This window comes from Cervus canadensis, chromosome 8 (genome assembly GCF_019320065.1).
Source record: "Cervus canadensis isolate Bull #8, Minnesota chromosome 8, ASM1932006v1, whole genome shotgun sequence".
NCBI classification, from domain to species: domain Eukaryota; kingdom Metazoa; phylum Chordata; class Mammalia; order Artiodactyla; family Cervidae; genus Cervus; species Cervus canadensis.
This window is the reverse complement of record NC_057393.1, coordinates 35,669,204-35,690,254: the sequence shown is the minus strand read 5'-3', so window position 1 is coordinate 35,690,254 and position 21,051 is coordinate 35,669,204. Positions and strand designations below refer to the sequence as shown.

The 21,051-nt window shown below is 41.2% G+C and overlaps 1 protein-coding gene across 1 annotated transcript in view; it reads right to left on the bottom strand.

Moving 5' to 3' along the window:
- Positions 1 to 21,051, bottom strand: part of MYOF (myoferlin) — a 171,877-nt gene that overhangs the window by 38,459 nt on the left and 112,367 nt on the right. Inside the window, exons 25-36 of the mRNA XM_043475971.1 lie at positions 18,736 to 18,867; positions 16,681 to 16,844; positions 14,061 to 14,175; positions 12,394 to 12,499; positions 10,840 to 10,985; positions 8,278 to 8,451; positions 7,196 to 7,304; positions 5,802 to 5,879; positions 3,153 to 3,334; positions 2,901 to 3,059; positions 2,676 to 2,774; positions 1,583 to 1,744 (exon numbers count right to left, since the gene is read on the bottom strand). Coding sequence (XP_043331906.1) covers positions 1,583 to 1,744; positions 2,676 to 2,774; positions 2,901 to 3,059; positions 3,153 to 3,334; positions 5,802 to 5,879; positions 7,196 to 7,304; positions 8,278 to 8,451; positions 10,840 to 10,985; positions 12,394 to 12,499; positions 14,061 to 14,175; positions 16,681 to 16,844; positions 18,736 to 18,867 — 1,626 coding nt within the window. The remainder of the gene's footprint in view (positions 1 to 1,582; positions 1,745 to 2,675; positions 2,775 to 2,900; positions 3,060 to 3,152; positions 3,335 to 5,801; positions 5,880 to 7,195; positions 7,305 to 8,277; positions 8,452 to 10,839; positions 10,986 to 12,393; positions 12,500 to 14,060; positions 14,176 to 16,680; positions 16,845 to 18,735; positions 18,868 to 21,051) is intronic.

Here is a 21,051-nt window from a genome sequence, read left to right as displayed (position 1 = left end):
CTGTTAACAGGGTGTGAAGTCAGCACTTAGTTAGAATTAGTTAAAATTTAGAAATGATTGAGATAAAATTGAACCTTCACAGGAAGTAACTGTGGCTTGGGAGTCTTTCAGCCCTGGAAGTTCAATGCCCAAATAGGATGCTCTTTTCTCATTGTCTCCTGGTTCCTCTACGCACAATCTGGTGACCTTGGTGACACTGTCTGATTGGGGAATCATGAGCTGGTCTCAGGTCTGCCTGGTGTGTGGTTCAGATTATTTCCACCTCTGTCCTTGCACAGGAATAGAAGTTGGGGTCAACTGAGAGGCTTTCCTCACTTCTGCTGACCAAGGCTAGATCCCAGACTAGAGCTTGGGAGGCAGGGAGGGAGTTGGCGAGAGGATTAAGGATGGGCGGAATGGCCCCAGGATCACTCTGGGATTCTGGCTAGGAGCCTACAGGGGGTGCTCACTGGTAGCATCCCAAGGGGAAAGCATGGGCTTTGAAGCTGGAGGGACCTTAAGTCTGAATTCTGGCCACCCACTTGCTAGCTGTGTCCCCTCGAGTAAATCACTTAACCTTTCCGTTTTCTCCAAAGTACACATGAGAGGGATGAAGATGCCTGCCCTGCAGGCTGAAGACTTGATGCAGGGAGTGTGAATGCAGCCAGAACTGGGCTCTACGTAGCTGCTGCTGTGGTCTTGACAGAGTCTCTGGGCACAGCAGGCAGCAACCTGGCACTGGTTATGGAACCTGGAGAGGGTATTTTCCCCTCCAGGTCTTGGTTTCCTTATCCGTAAGAGGAAGTTAAGCCACATGACCCCGGAGTTCAAGAGCTGTGTGTTGGAGGCCCTAAGGGCAGAAAAATTGACTGGGGTGGGAAAAGGACTGGGAAGGTTCTAGAACTTCCACCCCATCAAAACTGAGGAAATGCCTTTGTATCTCTTATTATAGTAGAGTATAAAAAGAAAGGTTTTTCTGTTTTAAAAAGTTAAGGATTTAACTGCTTTAAAGATGGAAAGATAGAGTAGCCTCTTCTTGCTCCCAGGGCAAGAAGACCCCAAATATGGGGTCTGCAATGGAGGACTGTGAACCAGATCTGAGGCTGCCAACTTCTAATAACCAGAGGGGAACATCGATGGAACAAAAGTGGGCACCATCCCTAGGCATGCCTGGAGGTAAGGGCATAGTCACAGGCTGCTAGGACACAGCCCCATCACCCCATTACTCTGCAGCTCCCTTTCCCCAGCCAGCCAATCACTATGGGGGATTCTGGGTCACACACCTACAGGGGTGTGGCTGGGGCTTAATATTCTGTTCTTGGAGGGCTGACTAGATGGAAGTTTCCTGGAGAAATGCCATAGGATTGCTCATAGATACTTCTGTGTCACTGGGGCTTTTTGCAGCTTTAGGGAACTATTACTACAGCGTGAGAATCTAAGGGAGGATAGTCACTGACAAGAAGACTAAGGCAAGGTTTTTCTATTTGTTTTTGGACTTTGGAAATATATGAATATATAATGTATGGATTTGTATATATTCATTTCTCAAGTACAAGTCAGCAATTCAACACACATGAACTAGTATGGAGTCTTGATACAGTACCACTCTCATGAAGAGAACAGAACTTGGGAAGTTGGGTGTCTTCTTCAGGTTTTTGATCACCACTGACTCGACCCGTTCCCCTCCACACTCCACAATGAGACTGGGGGAGGTGACAGAAGCCATCTGGTAATTCTTCATATTTCTTAAGCCCCAAGCTAGAATCTAAGAAAACAATATAAAGAGAAGGGAAGAAAACCCAGCATATTAAAAATATTCAAAAGGGAACATTTTTTCTTAATAACCGGTAAATTCTTTAAGGTGGAATTGTACAGATTTCCCTCAAATCTCTGAGAATGTTATCCTAGAAAGCCTGGAGGTCAGACAGAGAAAGTGTTTTTGCCCATTTTCTTCCCTTATCTGAACGGATAAACAGCAGAGCAGATAAGAAAGCAGGGATCAAATCCTGGCTGGCCACAGCTCTGAGAACTCTGGCAAGTTAATAACCTCTCTGGCTCAGCTACAAAAGGAGCTGAGTATTCCCCATCATAGGGTTATTCTGAGGATCAGGTGTAAAACTCTTAACACAGAGTCTGACCTGCAGGCATTTATTCAAAAATAAGAGCTGTAGTTTAAAGTCATCTGTCTCAGTTTTCTTAGCAAGACAGCCCGAGGATGGAAATCTCCAGGTAACAGCTTGTTGACTGGACAAACGGGGAGCCCTCACTAGTAGGCAGGATGCTGTCCATCAGGTTCCCTCCGCCTGTATCTGCTCAGACTGTCTGACACATCACCATTTCCCATTCTTCCCATCCTTCCCTCCACCTCCCCCTCAGGTCCCCTTTTCTCAGCACACACAGACATGCTGCTAGAGTCCATCTCCTCTCTCCCAGTTCTCCAGTTGACCTGGGAAACTTAGAACTCCACTGGCTCCCAGTAAATGGGAATTCTAAATTCCCTCAGCAATATTGGGATTGACTTGTTTTTATTGATGAGTATTCTATTTTCCATGAATATTTCTGTTTTGTGGACAAATTCTAAAGGAAGTTAGAGACAGCAAGAGAAGACACAGCAAGATTCCATTCCTATACAAAAGATTCCAGTTGGGTGGCCACATCCATTTGATCTGACCAATAAAACAGAGCAAGCAGCATACCTCAATAGCAGTGAGCTGAACCACAGGCCTGATGCCCTGGGGGACCATGTACAGATTTGGTGCCCTCTGTGAGGGAAGAATGGGAAGGTTGGAGCCATCCTGTGAAACAAACACGGAAAAGTCAATGCCTCCCTTTGGTTCAAGTAAACAGTGCCTGAAGTTGTTAACAAGTGCTTTAATTGGCCACTCTGAAAAAAAATGTATGAGTGAGAACTCAGTAAGTACCTTGTGCCTCAGGATCAACTCTGCAGTTACAAGGACATCCCCACAGGTTTTGTCTCCATTCATCACTGGGTACCAGAGAAGTTTGGGAGTGATGTCCATTTCTGAGTCTAGTTTCACCAGAGGAGAGCACATGCTTCGTCCTAAAAATTCATCTTTGCCCTAGAGAAACAAGCAATCCTGAAATTCTCTGACAAACATCCTTATAAATCTCCATCATTCCCTACGTCATCTTAGAAATGCTAAATTACCTACCACTTGGTCATTGTCAAAAAGTTCTATGATAACCTTGGGTGGGTTCTGTAGGATGGTTTGGGGTTCCCCATAAATTTCAATTTCATCGAATATAATCGTTTGGTCCCATGTGGGATTCAGAGTTGAGTGGATGATCTCAGTGGTTTTACTTCGATGAAGGAAGGAGACATGAGCATATGGATCTAAAACAGAAGAGAGTAACAGTGGGCCATGGCTGAAGTCTGAAACCATAAAACTCTTTGAAGAAAACATAGGGGTAGGCTCCTTGACACTGACTTGGCCATGGTTTTTTAATTTGACACAACAAAGGCAACAAAAGCAAAAATAAACAAATGGAATTACCTCAAACTAAAAAGGTTTCCGTGCAGCAAGGTGAATCACCAACAAAATGAAAGGCAAACTATAGATGAATGAAGAAAAAATATCTATCTATATAGGCAGATACATACATACAATAACATATAATTCAGCCTGAAAAAAGAAGGAAATTCTGCCGTTTCTGACAACATGCATGAACCTGGAGGGCTTAAGTGAAATAAGCCAGACACAGAAAGACAAATACTACAGGGTATCATTTATATGTGAAACAAACAAACAAAAAGTCTTAACTTAGAGAAACAGAGAGGACAATGATGGTCCCAGTGGTGGCCGGGGGCAGGGGAAATGATGTGAATTAAGGAGTATAAACTTCACCTGCAAGATGAGTAAGGTCTGAGGATCCAATGGATAACATGACGACTACAGTTAACACTTTTCATATAATTGAAATCTGCTAAGAAAGTACAACTTAAGTGTTTGCACCAACTCACAAAACGTAAATTTGAGAGACGATGAATACGTTCACTCAACTGTGGGAATCCTTTCACAAGTTGTACATATGTCAAATCATCACGTTGTTCACTTTAAACTTTATCAACTATACCTCAGTACTGCTGAAAACAGCTCAGAAAAAAAAAAAAAAGTAATCCACTCCTCCTTTATGCTTAATAATTTCACCAAACCTTTTTACAACTGCTTGGGAGCTGACCTATCTGAGCAATAGCCTGCTGTCTAACTTGAAGCTTTTGCACAAGCTGAAAGGATGCCTGGCTTTTAGCATTGCGGCATCTTATGAATGGGATTCGTTACTTTTACCCTGGTGGTATATCTTCTGTTTCAAACTGCAAGGCATGTGCTTCGAGTTTTATGCAACTTTAGTCAAGAAATTAACTTTGACTTGCAATGATTGAGTGCCCCCTGGTGGTGAATATTCAAAAATGTCTTCAAAAACCATTCTGGAGTGGTATTAGAGATTACCTTACATCTGCTTTAATTTTTCAGAAAAGGAAACCATTCACAAATGTTGGTTAATGTTAGTGCTCGGAACACACCTCATAACTGATGTGAGCATGCCAGAGTGTCAGGCAACTGGTCCTAGAGCTGGTTCCATAAGGGACACTCTGCTGGCCTGCAGGTCCTGAAGTGGAATGCTCCTCCTATAGCTCTGGGAAATTAAAAGATGCTTGCTCCTTGGAAGAAAAGCTATGACAAACCTAGGCAGAGTATTAAAAAGCAGAGACATCCCTTTTCTTACAAAGGTCCCTATTATAGTCAAAGCTATGGTTTTTCAAGTAGTCATGTACAGATATCAGCATTGGACCATAAAAGAAGGCTGAGCACTGAAGAATTGATGCTTTCTAATTGTGGTGCTGGAGAAGACTCTTAAGAGTCCCTTGGGCAGCAAGGAAATCAAACCAGTCAATCCTAAAGGAAATTAACCCTGAATATTCATTGGAAGGACTGATGTTGAAGGTGAAGCCATCTGATGTGAAGAGCCGACTCACTGGAAAAGACCCTGATGCTGGGAAGGATTGAGGGCAGGAGGAGAAGGGGGCAACAGACCATGAGATGGCTGGGTGGCATCATCAACACAATGAACATGAGTTTGAGCAAACTCCAGGAGATAGTGAAGGATAGGGAAGCCGGGCGTGCTGCAGTCTATGAGGTCACAAAAAGTTGGACACGACACTAGCCCAGGAAGCCCAGGAACTAGTTATGGTCCCACCAGCAACAGCACACAAATTCCCAAGTAGCAGGTACCCAGAACCTTCCGCTGAGAACCAGTCCAAAGGTAGCAAAACTAGAGGGGGTATAAGTGGTGAGGGGTAATGAAGTCTCATGGTTTGTTGGTCCTGGAAATTTGGGGAGCAGGCAGCAGAGGAGGTCAAGATGGACTCCAAAGTAGGGAAATGGGTGAACTGGTGGTAATCATTTTGTCAACTTAGAGAGCTACAAAAAATATTTATATATACATAAATGTGCTGACTTACCAACCAACCCAAGAGTTCTGGGATAAAAAGAGAGCTGTAAGTATAAACAAGAGAGCAGAAACTACTTTTCTTCTTGGTGTTTTTCATCACTTAATCCCTTAATGATTATTAGTATTACAAGATCACATATCTTCTCCGGCACTCAGCAACTGTGCTCGACAGACTCGGCCATTGTCTAATGACTGAGCCATTGACTTCATGCATATCAAACTACTTACACTCAATAAGGAAAAGCTTTTTGTTGTTGTGCGAAATAACTCAAAGCATCCACTTGATGAAAAGTAGAATCAAGCTAGCCTGCTGTGTAATAACATGTGAGATGGAGTCTTTTTTCCTTTACCTGAAAAGCTATCCTTGTCTAGAGCCATGAGGTTTCTGGCTTGATAGATATAGCAGCGCAGGTGGTAAACATAGACTCCTAAAAAGAACAGGATGGAGGTTACTTGTAAGAAACAGAACATTGTAAACTGCTATTTTTCTATTGGACATAACATATATTTCAGATAAATGGGTTACCCAAATCCATTTCCCCACAATTTATATTGTATGTACAGAAGGTATACAGCAGTGATGATGTGTCTTCCAAGTGTTTCCTGCAAAATGAAGCATTGTAAAAATGCTACAGGAAGTTCATTGCAAGTGTATCAATCAGGAGAGCATACTCCTGGTATAAACTACCTGGATATAGGGTACTGTTTGTCATTGCTGACCTTTAAAATGACACTGGGTCTATAGGAGTTACTGAAATAGGGCTTTCTATACCATTTCAGCACCAGATCCAGGAAACAGTTATCTGTTAAGTTTTTCTTTGATATTTCAAAGACGTTATACTTTATTATTTTAATACATAAACGACCCTCCCCACTACACTGCTACCCCACCCTGCCCCTGCAAACACACATAATTTGAGAAGCAGTAGAGACTGTGATTCACTGCACAAATTCTGGGTTTCTCTGGTGGCTCAGACAGTAAAGAATCTGCCTGCAATACAGGAGACCCAGGTTCAATCCCTGGGTTGGGAAGATTCCCTGGAGAAGGGAAGGGCTACCCACTCCAGTATTCTTGCCTGGAGAATTCCATGGACAGAGGAACCTGGGAGGCTACAGTTCATGGGATTCCAAAGAGTCAGACAGGACTGAGTGACTAACACTTTCAGAGTATTGATTCACAACACAATTGCTAGGAACCAGACTACTTCAGTTCAAATTTTATCTCTAGTGCCTACAAGCTACAAAATCTTGGTCAAATAATTTAATCTTTCTGTACTTTATTTCTTCCTGTGAAATTGGGAACGATAATGGTACCTCCCTTCTAGGGTTGTTATAAAAATTAAATGAGATAATATATGCAAAGTACCTGGCAATGCTAAGACTAATATGAGTATTTGCTATTATTATTACAGAGTAGGTCTGCTTCATTCCAAAATTCCTGAAGGTTATCACTAAAACCAACCTTAACTTTTTGAACTTTTTCGGTAATTAAAATAATCTTTGGAGGGCTCTTGATAGAATGAGTAAATATCAGACAGGTTATGTTAAGATTAACTATTTGACTATCCTCTACCCCAAATATAGTTATTAAAACTGTATTTTAAAAAATCACATTCATGATATGATGAAAATGCAAGTCACATTTACATAAAAGGGTTTTTTAAAAATCACATTTGGTGATTCATAGTTATCCTCAGATAAAAGTCATAGAAGTGAAATTCACAAATACACATTTAAAACTTACTGTCAAAATTACAGGAAACAATGGGAGTGTTTGCTCCAAATACAGTGGTGGCACTGTGCTTCTGTTTTTCTACGCTCTTTTCCTCTCCATCCTCCGTAGTGTCTGCGCCCTAAAATAAGAGGCAGGAAAACCAATTAGTAATGCCTAAAAATGAAGAGGTAAGAATTAGAAACAAATGGAATTTTAAGAGTTTTATTAATCTAATCATTCCATTTTTAAAAATGAATGAAGCCCAGCATAGTGACAGAGTGGGAAGCTAGAACCAGCCTTTCTATCTCAAGACCAGGTTTACCAAACCCTACCCCTTGGGGGTGGAGGGGTGGGGAAAGAAAAGTGAAAGTCTCTCAGTCCGATTCTTTGTGACCCCATGGACTGTACAGTCCATGGACTTTTCCAGACCAGAATACTGGAGGGATCGAACCCAGGTCTCCAGCATTACAGATGAATTCTTTATCATCTGAGCCACCAGGGAAGCTCTGGGGGGTGGGGGGAGGAAAGCATAAAAGATACATAAGTGTATTAGGAGGAAGGGAGGAAGAAAAAGTGGTGGAGGAAGAACAAAGAAAGGTTAGTATGTAGAAATATAAAAATAGGTTGTGTCCAAACACAAGTTTCCAAAAATGTCATTTTCTTAATTCATTCCTTCTACCATTCTGCTTTTGTCCTCCCTGCCTTTCTATTGTGCTTCCGTGTGAATTGTTCTCTGATTTTGTGAGCCATCCTTCTGTTTTCCTTCCCCTCACACCTGTATATTTAACTTTCTTGGCTTGTTGAACAGTTGTAGTTTCCAGAGTATGACCCAAAGAACCTAAGCTTGGAATGTTAATAGATGTCACCCACAGCAAAGGCTTTGGAACAGATACACTTGAAGAAAAGGCTAGGTGAACCAATATTAAACGGGCTTCTTAGAACCTTCCACGTGTCAATGGTCTATTTATTCTACATTGCTGAGCACCTATGATGTGTGGCTTTCTACCAACTTGGGTGCAGTCTTACAGTAGTGGAGTCGGTGGCCTTTTATCCAACATGCATGTGTCTTCCCTCTGTGAATATAATTTGAATTTTGGCCATTAATTACTTACAAGGGCCCCTTCAAGTTTAAAGATGGCAGCTGCACCATGCGTTTCTGAAGGAGCCATTTTTCTCCTCCAGCGTCTGCGGCGAAAGGTATCTGAACTACGCTGTTTCCAGTGAAATTTCCAGCCAATTAGAGAAGCGTATTCCCAGCCCTCCCGGTCTTCAAATTCTGCCATGGCCTAAAACAGAGGTAAAACATTTAATGATAATCATCACCATAACAATGTTCCTTATATTGATAAAGCAGTTTACGTGATCAATCAACAAATACGTATCAAAAATCTACTCTGGGCCAAAGCACTGTGCTAGAAGCCAGGGTACAACAGAGAACAAAATAGACAGGCTCAGGACTTCCCTGGTGGTCCAGTGGTTAAGAATCTGCCTTGCAATGCAGAGGATGTGGGTTTGATCCCTGGTTGGGGAACTAGGATCCCACATGCTGCAGAGCAACTGAGCCTGTGTGCCCTTGTGTGCTACAACAGAAGATCCTGCATGATACAACTAAGAGCTGACACAGCCAAGTAAATAAATAAAATACTAAAAAAATAATAGAAAGGTTTTCTGCCCTTGCAGAGGTGATGGTGGGGATGCAAAGAGGACAGCAGCAACTGAAGTGAAATGAGATTTTGCCAAGGTGATGGTTGTACCATCAGGAGGAGCCCTTTATTTAGGCTTGGTAGCAGGGATGGGGTGGGGCATGAGGTCAGGGGTAAATCAAATGGATTCTTTTGCAAATTGTTTTCTATTTTCTCACTTCACTAGCTCATAAGCACACTGCTATTGTGATATAGTTTGGAAAACATTATTATCTCCACTTTACATATGGAGGGAAGAAATGATGCCACCCTCCCCAGGGCCTAAGTGTTTAAGATAAAAACTTCTATAGCTAATAAATAAATCAGGGTATATACTACTTCTAGAATAACTACTATAATGACTAAAGTAGCTTTTATCATAAAAACTATTTCTATTTAATTATCTCAGTTTTCAATGTTTTCTTCAATTCATTCAGCAAATACAAGTGCCTACCATGCAGCACTGGGTTAAGAGCTGAGGAAGCAGTGAAGAAAGAGATAGGGTCCTTGCTCTCCTGTAGCTGACATTTCAGTGGTTAGAAATTTTACATAAATATCTTAAAAGTATGACTAGATTTAGTAGATGTAAAATAATACCGAATAATATTTATGATGTCAGAAATAAGAGCTTCACGTAGGTTATTAATATAGGGGCTATTTTTTTCAACTCTGAATAAACAGAAAATCCAGGTCAAGAATGATCTTGTAATTAACCCTCTAGCAGCATTACTAGTGGCACTGAAATATTTCATGAAGCCAGGAATGAGGCATGCTGGGGAATGTGATCAAAGTGTCTCGACAATACTCTTTGGTAGAACTGGGCCATGCGTCCGGTCTTCTGACTTATCGCTCAGTGACCTTTCCACCTCACCTTGGTACTCTCATGTGGAAGAAGGGAGTCAAAATGCCTCTAGAAACTTCTCACTCCATCAAGATAGGGCTGATTGCAAAACAAATATTCATTCATCAGCTCATTCATTCTACTCCATTATTTATTAGGAACAAGGTCCTGCGCTAGCCGAAAAGATATGATAAGATGAGAAGGGTTCCATCTTTGGAAGCACAGAAGAACTGAGAAGCTCACTGGCTAAAAAAAGCCACTTCATCACATCTACTGTAAGTCAGGCACTTTGTGGAATAGAAAGAGTTCCTATTTAGAATAAACTTAGCCTGAGTTCACTCTATCACTTACTAGACATGGGGTGGTGGTTTAGTTGCTGAGTCGTGTCTGACTCTTGTGAACACGTGGACTATAGCCTGCCAGGCTCCTTTGTCCATTGGATTTCCCAGGCAAGAATACTGGAGTGGGTTGCTATTTCCTTCTCCAGGGGCTCTTTCCTGACCCTGGAATTGAACCTGGGTCTCCTGCATTGCAGGCAGATTCTTTACCAGCTGAGCTATGTGGGTAGCCTAAAGCAAATCCATTTAACCTCAGTGAGGACTGTCTGTAAAATGAGGATGAAACACAGATTTTGTGGATTGGAGATGATATATATTCAGTGCTTACCATCATAGAAGGCACACAAAACATACCAGTTACTATTGTTATTAGTATTATTGTTCCACTCAATTTGTTATTATTCCATTTAAGCGTATAACACCATAATTAGATGCATGATATTATACCCATTTTGCAGATGAGAAAGGAGACGAAGCCAGGATTTGAATCCTTAGATGTCTTGTTCAAAGTCTTGAGCTACTGCCACTACTATAATATGCTATCAAAATAATTTCTCCGTCTATCAGTGCCTCTTGAGTGGTTCTCATTATTTAGCCTGCTTCAAAATCACCTGGAAGACTTAGTTGTTGAAACATAGAATGCTGGGCTTACCCCCAGAGTTCCTCAATCAGTAGGTTAGAGGTGGGGGCACACTTTTAGAACCCTTGAGCAGGGTCTTGGGCAAATGGTTTCTGTAGAAACAGCCGGATTTACTGTGGTTCTGAGTGATCCAGAAGATAGAGCCACCCGCTCCCTCACACTGCTCCTCTTACCCTTGCGGTACTTGAAGTGGATTGTGTTAAATCTTTCTTGCGTTTTCGGACCAGCCTTCGGCGTCTATGAGTATGATACATTTTTTCTGCTGCGACCCAGGATCTGGGTTTATTATCAGGAGGAATGGTAATCCCATACTCCCAGCCTGGAACAGAGTTGATGAATGGTTATCCAAAAGAGATGCACTTGCCAGACTGCCAAATAAAGTTTGGCAATAAAGTTAAACAAAGTTCCATGAAACACTCAGTCCCTCTCTGTGCCCCTCCCAACATTCTCCAGTGTCCTGACTGAATGCCACTGCTCCTTCCACTCTTGTGCAATCCGCCAAACAGAATACAGCCCGATTCCCCTGGATTCTTCAAGAAGCTTCCTTTGTGGCCATGGGGTTCACCTCCATGTTTATACTTTCCATCATTCATGGAAATTGGATGCATCTAAGAATAAAGTGGGGCTTCCCAGGAGGCTCAGTAGTAAAGAATGAGGAATGTCTCCAATGCAAGGAGACAGAGGAGATGCAGGTTTGACCCCTGGGTTGGGAAGATCCCTGGAGGAGGGCATGACAACCCACTCCAATATTCTTGCCTGGAGAATCCCAAGGACAGAGGAGCCTGGTGGGCTACAGTCCCTGGGGTTGCAAAGAGTCAGACATGACTGAGCATGCACTCACACAAGAATAAAGCCCACTGTGAGAGGCATTTGGGAACAGTGATAAAGGGCATGGCCTGTGTAGTAACAGACTGGGTTCAAATCCCAGCATCACCTCGTATGGGCTGTTTACTTCAAAAGTTTCTTGCAAGTTGGTAAACCTGCTGGGGGCCAAATGTGCTCAGCATAAAGGTAAAATATACCTTTTTCAAAAGAATTAATCAAAATAATGCAAGCAAAGCACGAGGACCATGATCAGCACACAGTTTGCACTCCAACAACTATTATTAGAAGGGCCGGTGTGTGCATCCAGATGAAGAAACATATAACCTATTTGAAATCTTCCTTATCAGTGGTAGTTCTTTCTGTGTAGTAGTCCTTCAAAAGAAATTCAAAAATCAAATTTTCTCTTTGGACAATTCTAAATGTTTTAGTTCCATTTAATGTTAGATTTCTAGCCATAGAAAAGGATAAGCATCATTACCAGAAGCTATGTCAATAATCTGCCTTACTGCTGAATAGGATGACTTTTAAGGCATTCTGCAGTTCTTCTTTCCAAGGTGGGGGGCTCCTGAGTTAGTGTGAGCTTCCCAGGGAGGGTATGGCATGGTTAGAATAGAGAAACTCGAAACTCCAATCCCCTCCCAAATTCTCACTGGATCCCTGGCATCTCGAAGTCCAGTTACCCGGGAGCCCGTCACCTTGTATCTTGAGAGCCTACCACCCTGCTCTTGTCCAAGCACCTGTTTCTCTCCCAGATTCTGCATCTAAATAGTCACAGGTAACATCACCTGACCCCCTGCTTGTCTTAGACCAGAAGACGGGAGACTCTTCCCTCCCAAGGAAACTTGACTCTAACCAAGGCATTGCTGGAGAGCCCTGGTCAGGTAATAGGTCTGAAATATTACCTCTCTCATCCACTGCACGATTAATGTCATAGACCCATGCATCATCCTCCCATTCCCAGCCTGGAGGGCAAGTGAGCTCGCTTGGTGATGCTGCTTTATCGCCGTTCTTTACAAAAAACAAATGAACAAACAAAAACAACAAATAAAGAGAAAGAAGCCACAGTGTTAAATAAGAGGCAAATGTGAGATAGCATTCCTCACACCTAACTATAGATTCACATGCTAATTTGATACCTTCATAGGCAATCTTTTCAGAAAAATTCCTAATCTACACACAATTGCCAAACAGTAACTAGTTGTTAAAAGAATACTTTCTGTTTCTACTATTAAGGCATATGTTATGTTAAACCACGGGAAACTGTTTTTTGTAGGTTAAAAATGGCCAAAGATCAGCAATTTCATATGGTTCAACTTAATATTATGAAATGATGCAACTCTTATGAGGGGTTATATTGCAAATAACCCATCAGAGATGGACAGAGCATGAAAAGTAGGTGTTTTTAAATATGGGGTAATGCTATAGGAAGCTGTAGATGCTAATCATGTAAGACTGAGCAAAGTTTATGTGAAAATATTGACAAGTTCTGTATTAAAACTGAAAAAGAAGTACGTAGTAAATGAAATAAAGGAGATAAACACAAAAATAGCTTCACTTTAAGACTGTGAAAATTGACAACAGGAGACCATCTATTCATGTACTGACAAAGATGTTAAAGTGGGATGGTGTGTGTCTAGAAAAAAAAGTCCTCTCTTCTGTTGTTGGAAATATAAATTTGTACAGCCTCTTTGAAAGTGATTTGCCAATATTTGTCAAAATTTTATATGTACTGAAACCTTGACCAAGCCAGGGACCTCTTCTACAGGCAAACTTTCCAAAGTAAATTAGAATGTATGTAGGATGTTCATTGTCACGTTACTTATAAAAACCAAAGACTATTAAAAAAACAAACAAACACCTAAATGTCAAAGAGAGGATCAGTTAAATTATAGAGGGGTACATATAATCAAACATTCTAAAGAAATTTTTTTAAAAACTCAAGATGTCCAAGATACATTATCTGAAAAATACAAGTTGTGGAACTGTGCCTGTGACACAATTCTATTCAGGTAGGTAAAAAAAGAAGTTATTGTATAGGAACAGAAAACTGCCATCAGTGGTTCAATGGTTATCTCAGAGCGGGGGATATGGATCAGGGAGAATAATTACTTTTCATTTCCTTTTATGCTGTTTGACTATTCTAAAGACATGAAAATTCGATTTATGATTTTAAAAGCTAGTTACATAATATAGTAAAAAACAAACAAACAAAAAAACTGCACAACCCAGACTTTGAAAGTGAAAGTCGCTCAGTCATATCTGACTCTTTGCAACGCCATTGACTATACAGTCCATGGAATTCTCCAGGCCAGAATACTGGAGTGGGTAGACTTTCCCTTCTCCAGGGAATCTTCCCAACCCAGGGACCAAACCCAGGTCTCGGTGTCCCAATACCTAGTTAAAATAGGCTCCATGTATTTTCTATAGGAAATAATTATGGTTGTGCTTTGGAGGCGTAAGTTATAAAGGAAAGACTGTTCGGAGCATGAGATGGGGCAGAAGAGCCGGGGAGCCCCGCCTTGTGCCTGGGGATGGTTTCTTGGAGCTGACCCAGGAGAGGCGCTCTCACCGCATCCGTGTAGGTGTCCTCCGCCGGCTTCCACTCACCCCCGGGGTAGCGACTCTCATTCTGGTACACTTCATCTGTGAACTCTGTGTGACCCGCATCCGCCTCGGTCAGCAAGCTGTGGGGGAAGAGGCTCGTGTTACCAAAGGAGAAACCTTACCAAAGGTGGTCACTGACCACCCCAGCTATTTCCAATGGCCGGAAAATATCTACACCCCTGGGGTGGCCCCCTGTTCCTTCCCTACCCTTACCCTATTGGGTTCCCCACTGCAAACTCCTTTTTGTACTAATAGCTTTTGACATTCCTTTGAAGAAGGGCGGCTGGAACAAGGAGACCTAAATTACAGAGAACGTCTCAAATTAGCAGCGTTGCTCCTGCTCAGTAATTAGGGTGGGGACTGGGAAAACTGACGTTGTGGGCAGCTTCTTCTAGGGACCTGGCTTCCGTTTCTGGGTCAGGTCAGGGCCCTTCAGCTTTTTCTCAGCCTGACTCTTGGCTAGCAGTTCAAAAGAACAGAGTCATCTTCCCTCTTTCCTCCTGTTTTAAAAATGGAATGGAGACGGTCTCATGGGCCAAGTGTGGAAACCTTTCACCCCGGGTTTGCTTGGTCTAGGTAACACAAACTGAAGGGAGGGGTTTACATTTTCTGGATCATTCCTTGGTAGGAATGGCAGCCAAACCAGGTCATTTTAGACTCTATGGTCTATTTGGCCAGTTGAGAAATCTATATTGCCTCCCTGTCATGCCAACTTTCCTCCTGGATTTGGAACAACCCACAGAGGAAAGTACAGAGATTCCAACTTTGGCTTAAGTTTTCTGCCAGGTATCTGCTCAACTGAGGTTTCTTTTTTCCTTTTACTGTCTCTACACATCATTTCCCTGCTGTATCCTCCCCTAGAATCAAGTGCTGGAGGGAAATCAGAAAACAAAAAGTTCCCATCCTTTGTATAAGTTGGGCTTCTCCATCGCTTCTCTGACTGCTGCTTCTGGGGTCCCATCCATCTCTGACAGGCTCTGATGTTGAGCTTTTCCAGTTCCAGTTCCCCTGGCCTTTTCCAGTCCTCACTAACCTTCCTTCCTTCCTTCTAATTCAAATCCCATTTCCTTTCTTCTCACCAGCAACCCCAATGCTACCCAAAAAAGGCCGTCTTAGGTTAACAGTGAAAGTGGAAGTCCCTCAGTCGTGTCTGACTCTTTGCGACCCCATGGACAATACAGTTCATGGAATTCTCCAGGCCAGAATACTGGAGTGGGTAGCCTTTCTCTTCTCCAAGAGATCTTCCCAACCCAGGGTTTGAACCCAGGTCTCCCACATTGCAGGAATACTCTTTACCAGCTGAGCCACAGGGGAAGCCCGTCATGGGTTAAAAGTAATTGTACACAAATACTTAACAGACAAGACCCAGCACACGTCTTTCCCTCCTTCCCTAATCCTGTGTGCTTATAGGAAGCAAGTGTGGACAGAAAGAACAAACTCTAGCTTGAGGTCTTCAACTCCAACTTCACAAGCTTGTTTCCTCCAAAAGTAAGTAGGCTGTCCTGAGGTGGAAAGAAGAGGGTGTTCTGGCTCCAAAGCTTTTGGCAACACTCAGAAGCCACCCTTTGGTTTCCTCCAGACTGCAGGGGACACATACTTGCCCCCTCTAGTGTTTCTTTCTTTTGAATAATAGCCTTTGAGATGTAACTCATATACCATACAACTCATCCATTTAAAGTGGGCCATCTATTTTCTGCAGACCTTCCAGCATATTGGTTTAGAACTGCTTTTGGCACCCAGGCTAGACTTGGCTTCCAGCCCTGTCTATATCACTCAGCCACAGTTTGTATGCCTTTGGACAAGTGACTAAGTCTCTCCATATCTGTTTCATCTTTAAAGTGGAAATAACACTGTTTTTTTGTTGGGAACTTTTTGTTGGGAGATCATTCTTTGTGTGTGTCTTGCATTTCTAAACATAGGCTCCACAACTTTTGTTACAAACTATCTTTTCAAGATGTTTATATGAGGAACAACCTCAAAAGACACAGTGTTTCTCTCCAGAGCAAAGCGGCAGCATGCTTACTACACATTATAAATGATTTGGGTGCCCTGAGCTCAGGATTCCTGTTACATAATCCTCTTCATGTACAAGTGTCATCTGGCCCTTTTTTGTCGCCCTCTAGGAATTGGGGCTCAGAGAATGAGAGCAAATATTGATACTCTGGTACTGCTCTTTGCAGTGAGTCTTTTCTCTCTGCTTTGGGAGTCTAAAGTCTCCTGCCAACATCCACGAAATTGTGGCAGGTGACCTAGATAGCTTGCAAGGAAGATAAAAAAATCTCAGGCTCTTCATGATTTTTGTAGGATTGCAATCCAGATTTTTTTTAAAAATGACACATTGCTTGACACATTCACATGTAATACATTCTCAGTTATGTTGGTACCAAGTGCTTTTTAATACTTTTTGTTTTATTATGAAACATTGATGACATCATTCAAGCTTCTATGAGTTTCTGTGGACTTACTTCTGCTCAGCAAGTGTTATATAAATTTGATCAAGAATGATGATGGAGAAGATTCATTTAGCAGTTTCTCAGGAAAGACCCCATTTACCATCCTTTTTTCTCAGAAAATGGAAAACTTACCTTCTTTCAGGATCAACTATCCAGTCTCCTTCCCATTCCCAGCCTTTTGGAGGCAAAAAGAATTCCCTCTTGAGTTTTATTTTTCCCGTGACATCGGAAAATTTATGACGACCCACTAATCCGGAAGTGCCCCATTTTCCAAACATGAGGGCTTGATTTTCATACTATTAAAAAGAAATTGGAGAAACATAATCAGTGAGCAAGAAATAAAGCCAACATATAAATTTTCAGGTCCATCTAGGACTTAGGCTAAACAATGAGGAAAAGTGAAAAAGCTTTATATTCAGAAGGTATGGACCTAAGTTGGACTATTACTGATTATGCAACCTTGGGTAAATCATTCATCTTTCTAAGACTCAGTGTCCTCATCTGTAAACTGAGGATAATACTCCCTTTCTCATAGGATTGTTCTGAAGTTCAAACGTACAAATGATTGTGAAAGTGCTTTGTAAACATCGATATATCATGCTAGTTGTTTCCACCATTATTTTGAATGGCTCCAAATAGTTCTCTGAACCTAATCTTTTAGATATCTACAAAAGTCCTCAATTTATGAACATGTAGTCTTCTAAAAGTTTATTTATAAGTTGGCTGCCTAGAACATGGGGCACATTTCCCCACAGAAACAATATTAGGATTAATGGTACATTTTCTAGGCAGCACAAAGGACCCATCTGAAACATGAAGGTCCTTTAGTACCCAGCCTCTATGTGGTCACAAAGCTCTGAGCCTTCATTGCTTCTCGAGTATGGTGAGTAGGCCAAGACCTTTCTGGAAGCAGGTTTTGTGGCAATGGCAGACCCAGGTTTATAGAGCATTCCTTTCTAAGTTAGAATTTATAAATCTATAATCTGGTCAGTTTTGCACTATGTAAACCATATAGAGGGTTGAGATTTGCCAGTGTTGAGAGTCTCTGGGTCCAAGCTGACATCTCCATTTGTCTGCTGATGAGCTTACTGAGAACATGATTTATATAAGTAGCTGGGGACTTTTTGGCTAAAGGAGGATGAAAGACATTTGAGTAGGGGCCTGGTGAGGGACCTGGTTCGATTCCTGGGTCAGGAAGATCCTCTGGAGAAGGGATAGGCTACCCATTCCAGTATTCTTGGGCTTCTCTTGTGGCTAGCTGGTAAAGAATCTGCCTGCAATGCAGGAAACCTGGGTTCAATCTCTGGGTTGGGAAGATCCCCTGGAGAAGGGAAAGGCTACCCACTCCACTATCCTGGCCTGGAGAATTCCATGGACTGCATAGTCCATGGGGTCGCAGAGTTGGACATGACTGAGCGACTTTCACTTTCATTTTCAGGATCCTACTATGTGCCAGGTAAAGAAAAGCAAAACTAAAAGATGCCATGGGTTTTCTTGCCCAGCAAGAAGATCAGAGCTACAATCCTGAACCAGCAGTCAGGTATAGGATAGCAGAAACACAATTACGATTTAGCTAGAATAAAGATAGTCTTCTCCTCAATTATTTGAGCATGAAGGCCCATCTGTAAAAGAATGGAACTCATCTGAAAATTGTCAGAAGACATCCATTGACTATATCTAACACATTTATATCAATAAGCACTTTGAATAAAAGAAATACAACTAACTCTACTTTTAGATGTAACAGTTTGTAAAAATTGTTTTCAAGGGTTTAACTCTAATGAGACTTTGGATAAACTAAGTGGATTTTTAACCCAGTGAAGGATTTACAAATTATCTCTTACTGTTTTAAAAGTATTCAGGCAGCATTTTCTTTGCCCCTGGGCAAACCCCTCTGAGGAATGAGTCTTCTATGTTTTAAAGACTATGTGGCAGAAAACAACCACTCCAGACCCCAAGCAGGCGTCTCAAGGTTGGCACCTCTCAAACATTCTTCACTCCTGGAGTGCTTGTGTGTAGATCACACTGGGGGTGTCCCGACAAAGACCCCCAGTTAATCATTCCCAACCCGCTTAGTGAAGGGCCGTTGGATGGAATTTTAGTTAGCGATTATGCTGGTGGTTGATTTGACATATGAATTGAAACATAATGGTGCTCCCCCCAAAAAAGGAAAAGATAATGATGTACCATTTCAGCAAAGACGGTGAATGTTCCTTCTGCAAAGCTATTGAACTTCTTCTCAACAGCACTTAAACCCAACCAGATGTTCACACGCAACTCCACAGGCACCTTTGGTCCGTTGTTTTTTTCTTGTGGATACTGTGAGATGTATAATAACATGAGCTGTTATGCCAAGCACAGCACAGACTATGATATTCAGCTGAAAACAAAAGTAGACTGAACATCTAATCATTGTTTTCAACAGTCTAATTTTGTTTGTGCAGCTAAAATATTTCCAAATGACCCTTCTACAAAGATCAAAATAATAACTAAATCAGGAACACCTGGGTGCCCCTGAGATCTTTCCAGGAGGCTCATGAGGTCAAAATTATTTTCCTAATAGTACTAGGATGCTACTTGTTTTTTTCACTGTATTGACATTTGCACTGATGGTTTAAAAAAAAAAAAAAAGCAAGCATGGATAAGACTCCAAGCTCTGTAGTGGGAATCAAGGCAGCAACACCAAACTGCACTGGTAGTAACAGTTTTCTTCATCACTCCCAGTGAAAAAAAACAAAATGCCAGTTTCACCAACGAATTCCTTTGATAAAGCAGTAAAAATGGCTAATCCTAAATCATGATACCCAAATACATGTCTTTTTAATATTTTATATGATGAAATTCTGCTGTGTATTTGTATATGTTTTGAGAAAAGATTCTGATGCAATCAAGCTGTGAACTGAACTAGACTTTTTTTTTTTAATGGAATATCTTTTATTTCTCAAACAGCAATTGGCTGCCCAATATGGTTATTCATACTTGGATATGGGGCAGATGTTTTCTTGAACATAAACAAGTGAGCTTGTCATTTCAAGAACAATAAGTGACTGTATTTTGTCGCCAATGATAAAATTCAAGGTTTCAAGTTAACAATTAGAATTTTGGAAAGTTTGTTTCTGCCTTAGTGGGTGAACCTGATAGTGTCCCAATACATAAGAGCTTTTATTATAAGTGATATTAATGTGACTTTTTATTGTATGATGAAACATGTCAACATTAGGAAGATTTGCCTAACTCAGTGAACGAATATTTTCCAAATGATGAAAGCTTTATGTTACAAAAATCAGGCATGGTAAAACAGCCATTCAAAGTACAAGGTAGACCAATGGATTTTAATGTAGCAGAGAATGAAAAGTTCACTGATATGGTTTCAGATTCCACATTGCAATTAATCTTTTAAAAGCTACCATTTGAGTTTTGTATTGTATCCAAGATAAGCACCCACAGTTATCTGTAAAAGTTATTCAAATACTCCACCCTTTTCCAACTACATACAATATGTGAGGTCAGATTCTTTTCATACACTTCAACCAAGCAACTCAGAGCATCAGACTAAATGTAGAAGCAATTTTGAGAATTCAGTTATTTTTCTGTGAGGCCAGGTTTGCAAAAGTGCAAAACAATATCACTCAGTATTCTGATTTTTAAAAGGAAATAGCTATATTTTATAAAAATATATAGTTTGTTAACATATAATGGATTTATTATAGTTATCTTAAATACTTTTTAATGTCAGTTTTAATTTCTATTACAGTAAATACTGATAGATAGAACCATGTACACAAATGCTGTTTGAGGTCTCCAGTGATTTTTTTTTTTTTTTTTGAGAGTGAAGAGAGGTCTCAAGACCAACAACAACAAAAAAACACTGACTTAAATGACTACCTAAACTGGATAATGAGTATTAACAAAATCAATACATATATACAACATTCTCTTAAAAGCATTTTGCTGTTTATCCACTGAGTTCTAAAACCCAATACAGAGAATACCACTCTGCCTCCTCTCCCACCCGCTGTGAAGTTTTATTTATTAATCAGTTTGCTTCCATGCAGTGCCGAGGTCAATTATAATTGTGGTTCTATCTTAAGTAAAATTTATTCCACCAAGAGACACTTGAAAGAAGATAATCACCTTGGTTCTATTTTCACCCTCTTGATTAAAGAGCAAAGAGTGCATTTATTAAAAGTTTAGCAGATATCTCCCTGTTTTAATGGAACGTTCTCCCATGACTGCTTTTCTCCCTCTTGATTTTTCCCCCGTTCCTGATATTCTAAGGAACTCAGGAGGAGTCTGGAAGGGAGAGGGATGTCAAACTTGTATCTGGCAACTATTTGGATCTCTTTGTTTCCATCCCCAATCTCCTGTGGTTCTTCTTATGCACACAAGGGAAGTTCTTAATCTAGGGTCCTGGGATGAATTGATGGGTTCTACAAAGCCCCTGAATCATATGCAGAATGTTGGAGGCATCTGAGATATGTGTTATTTTGGAAGACAGGGCCA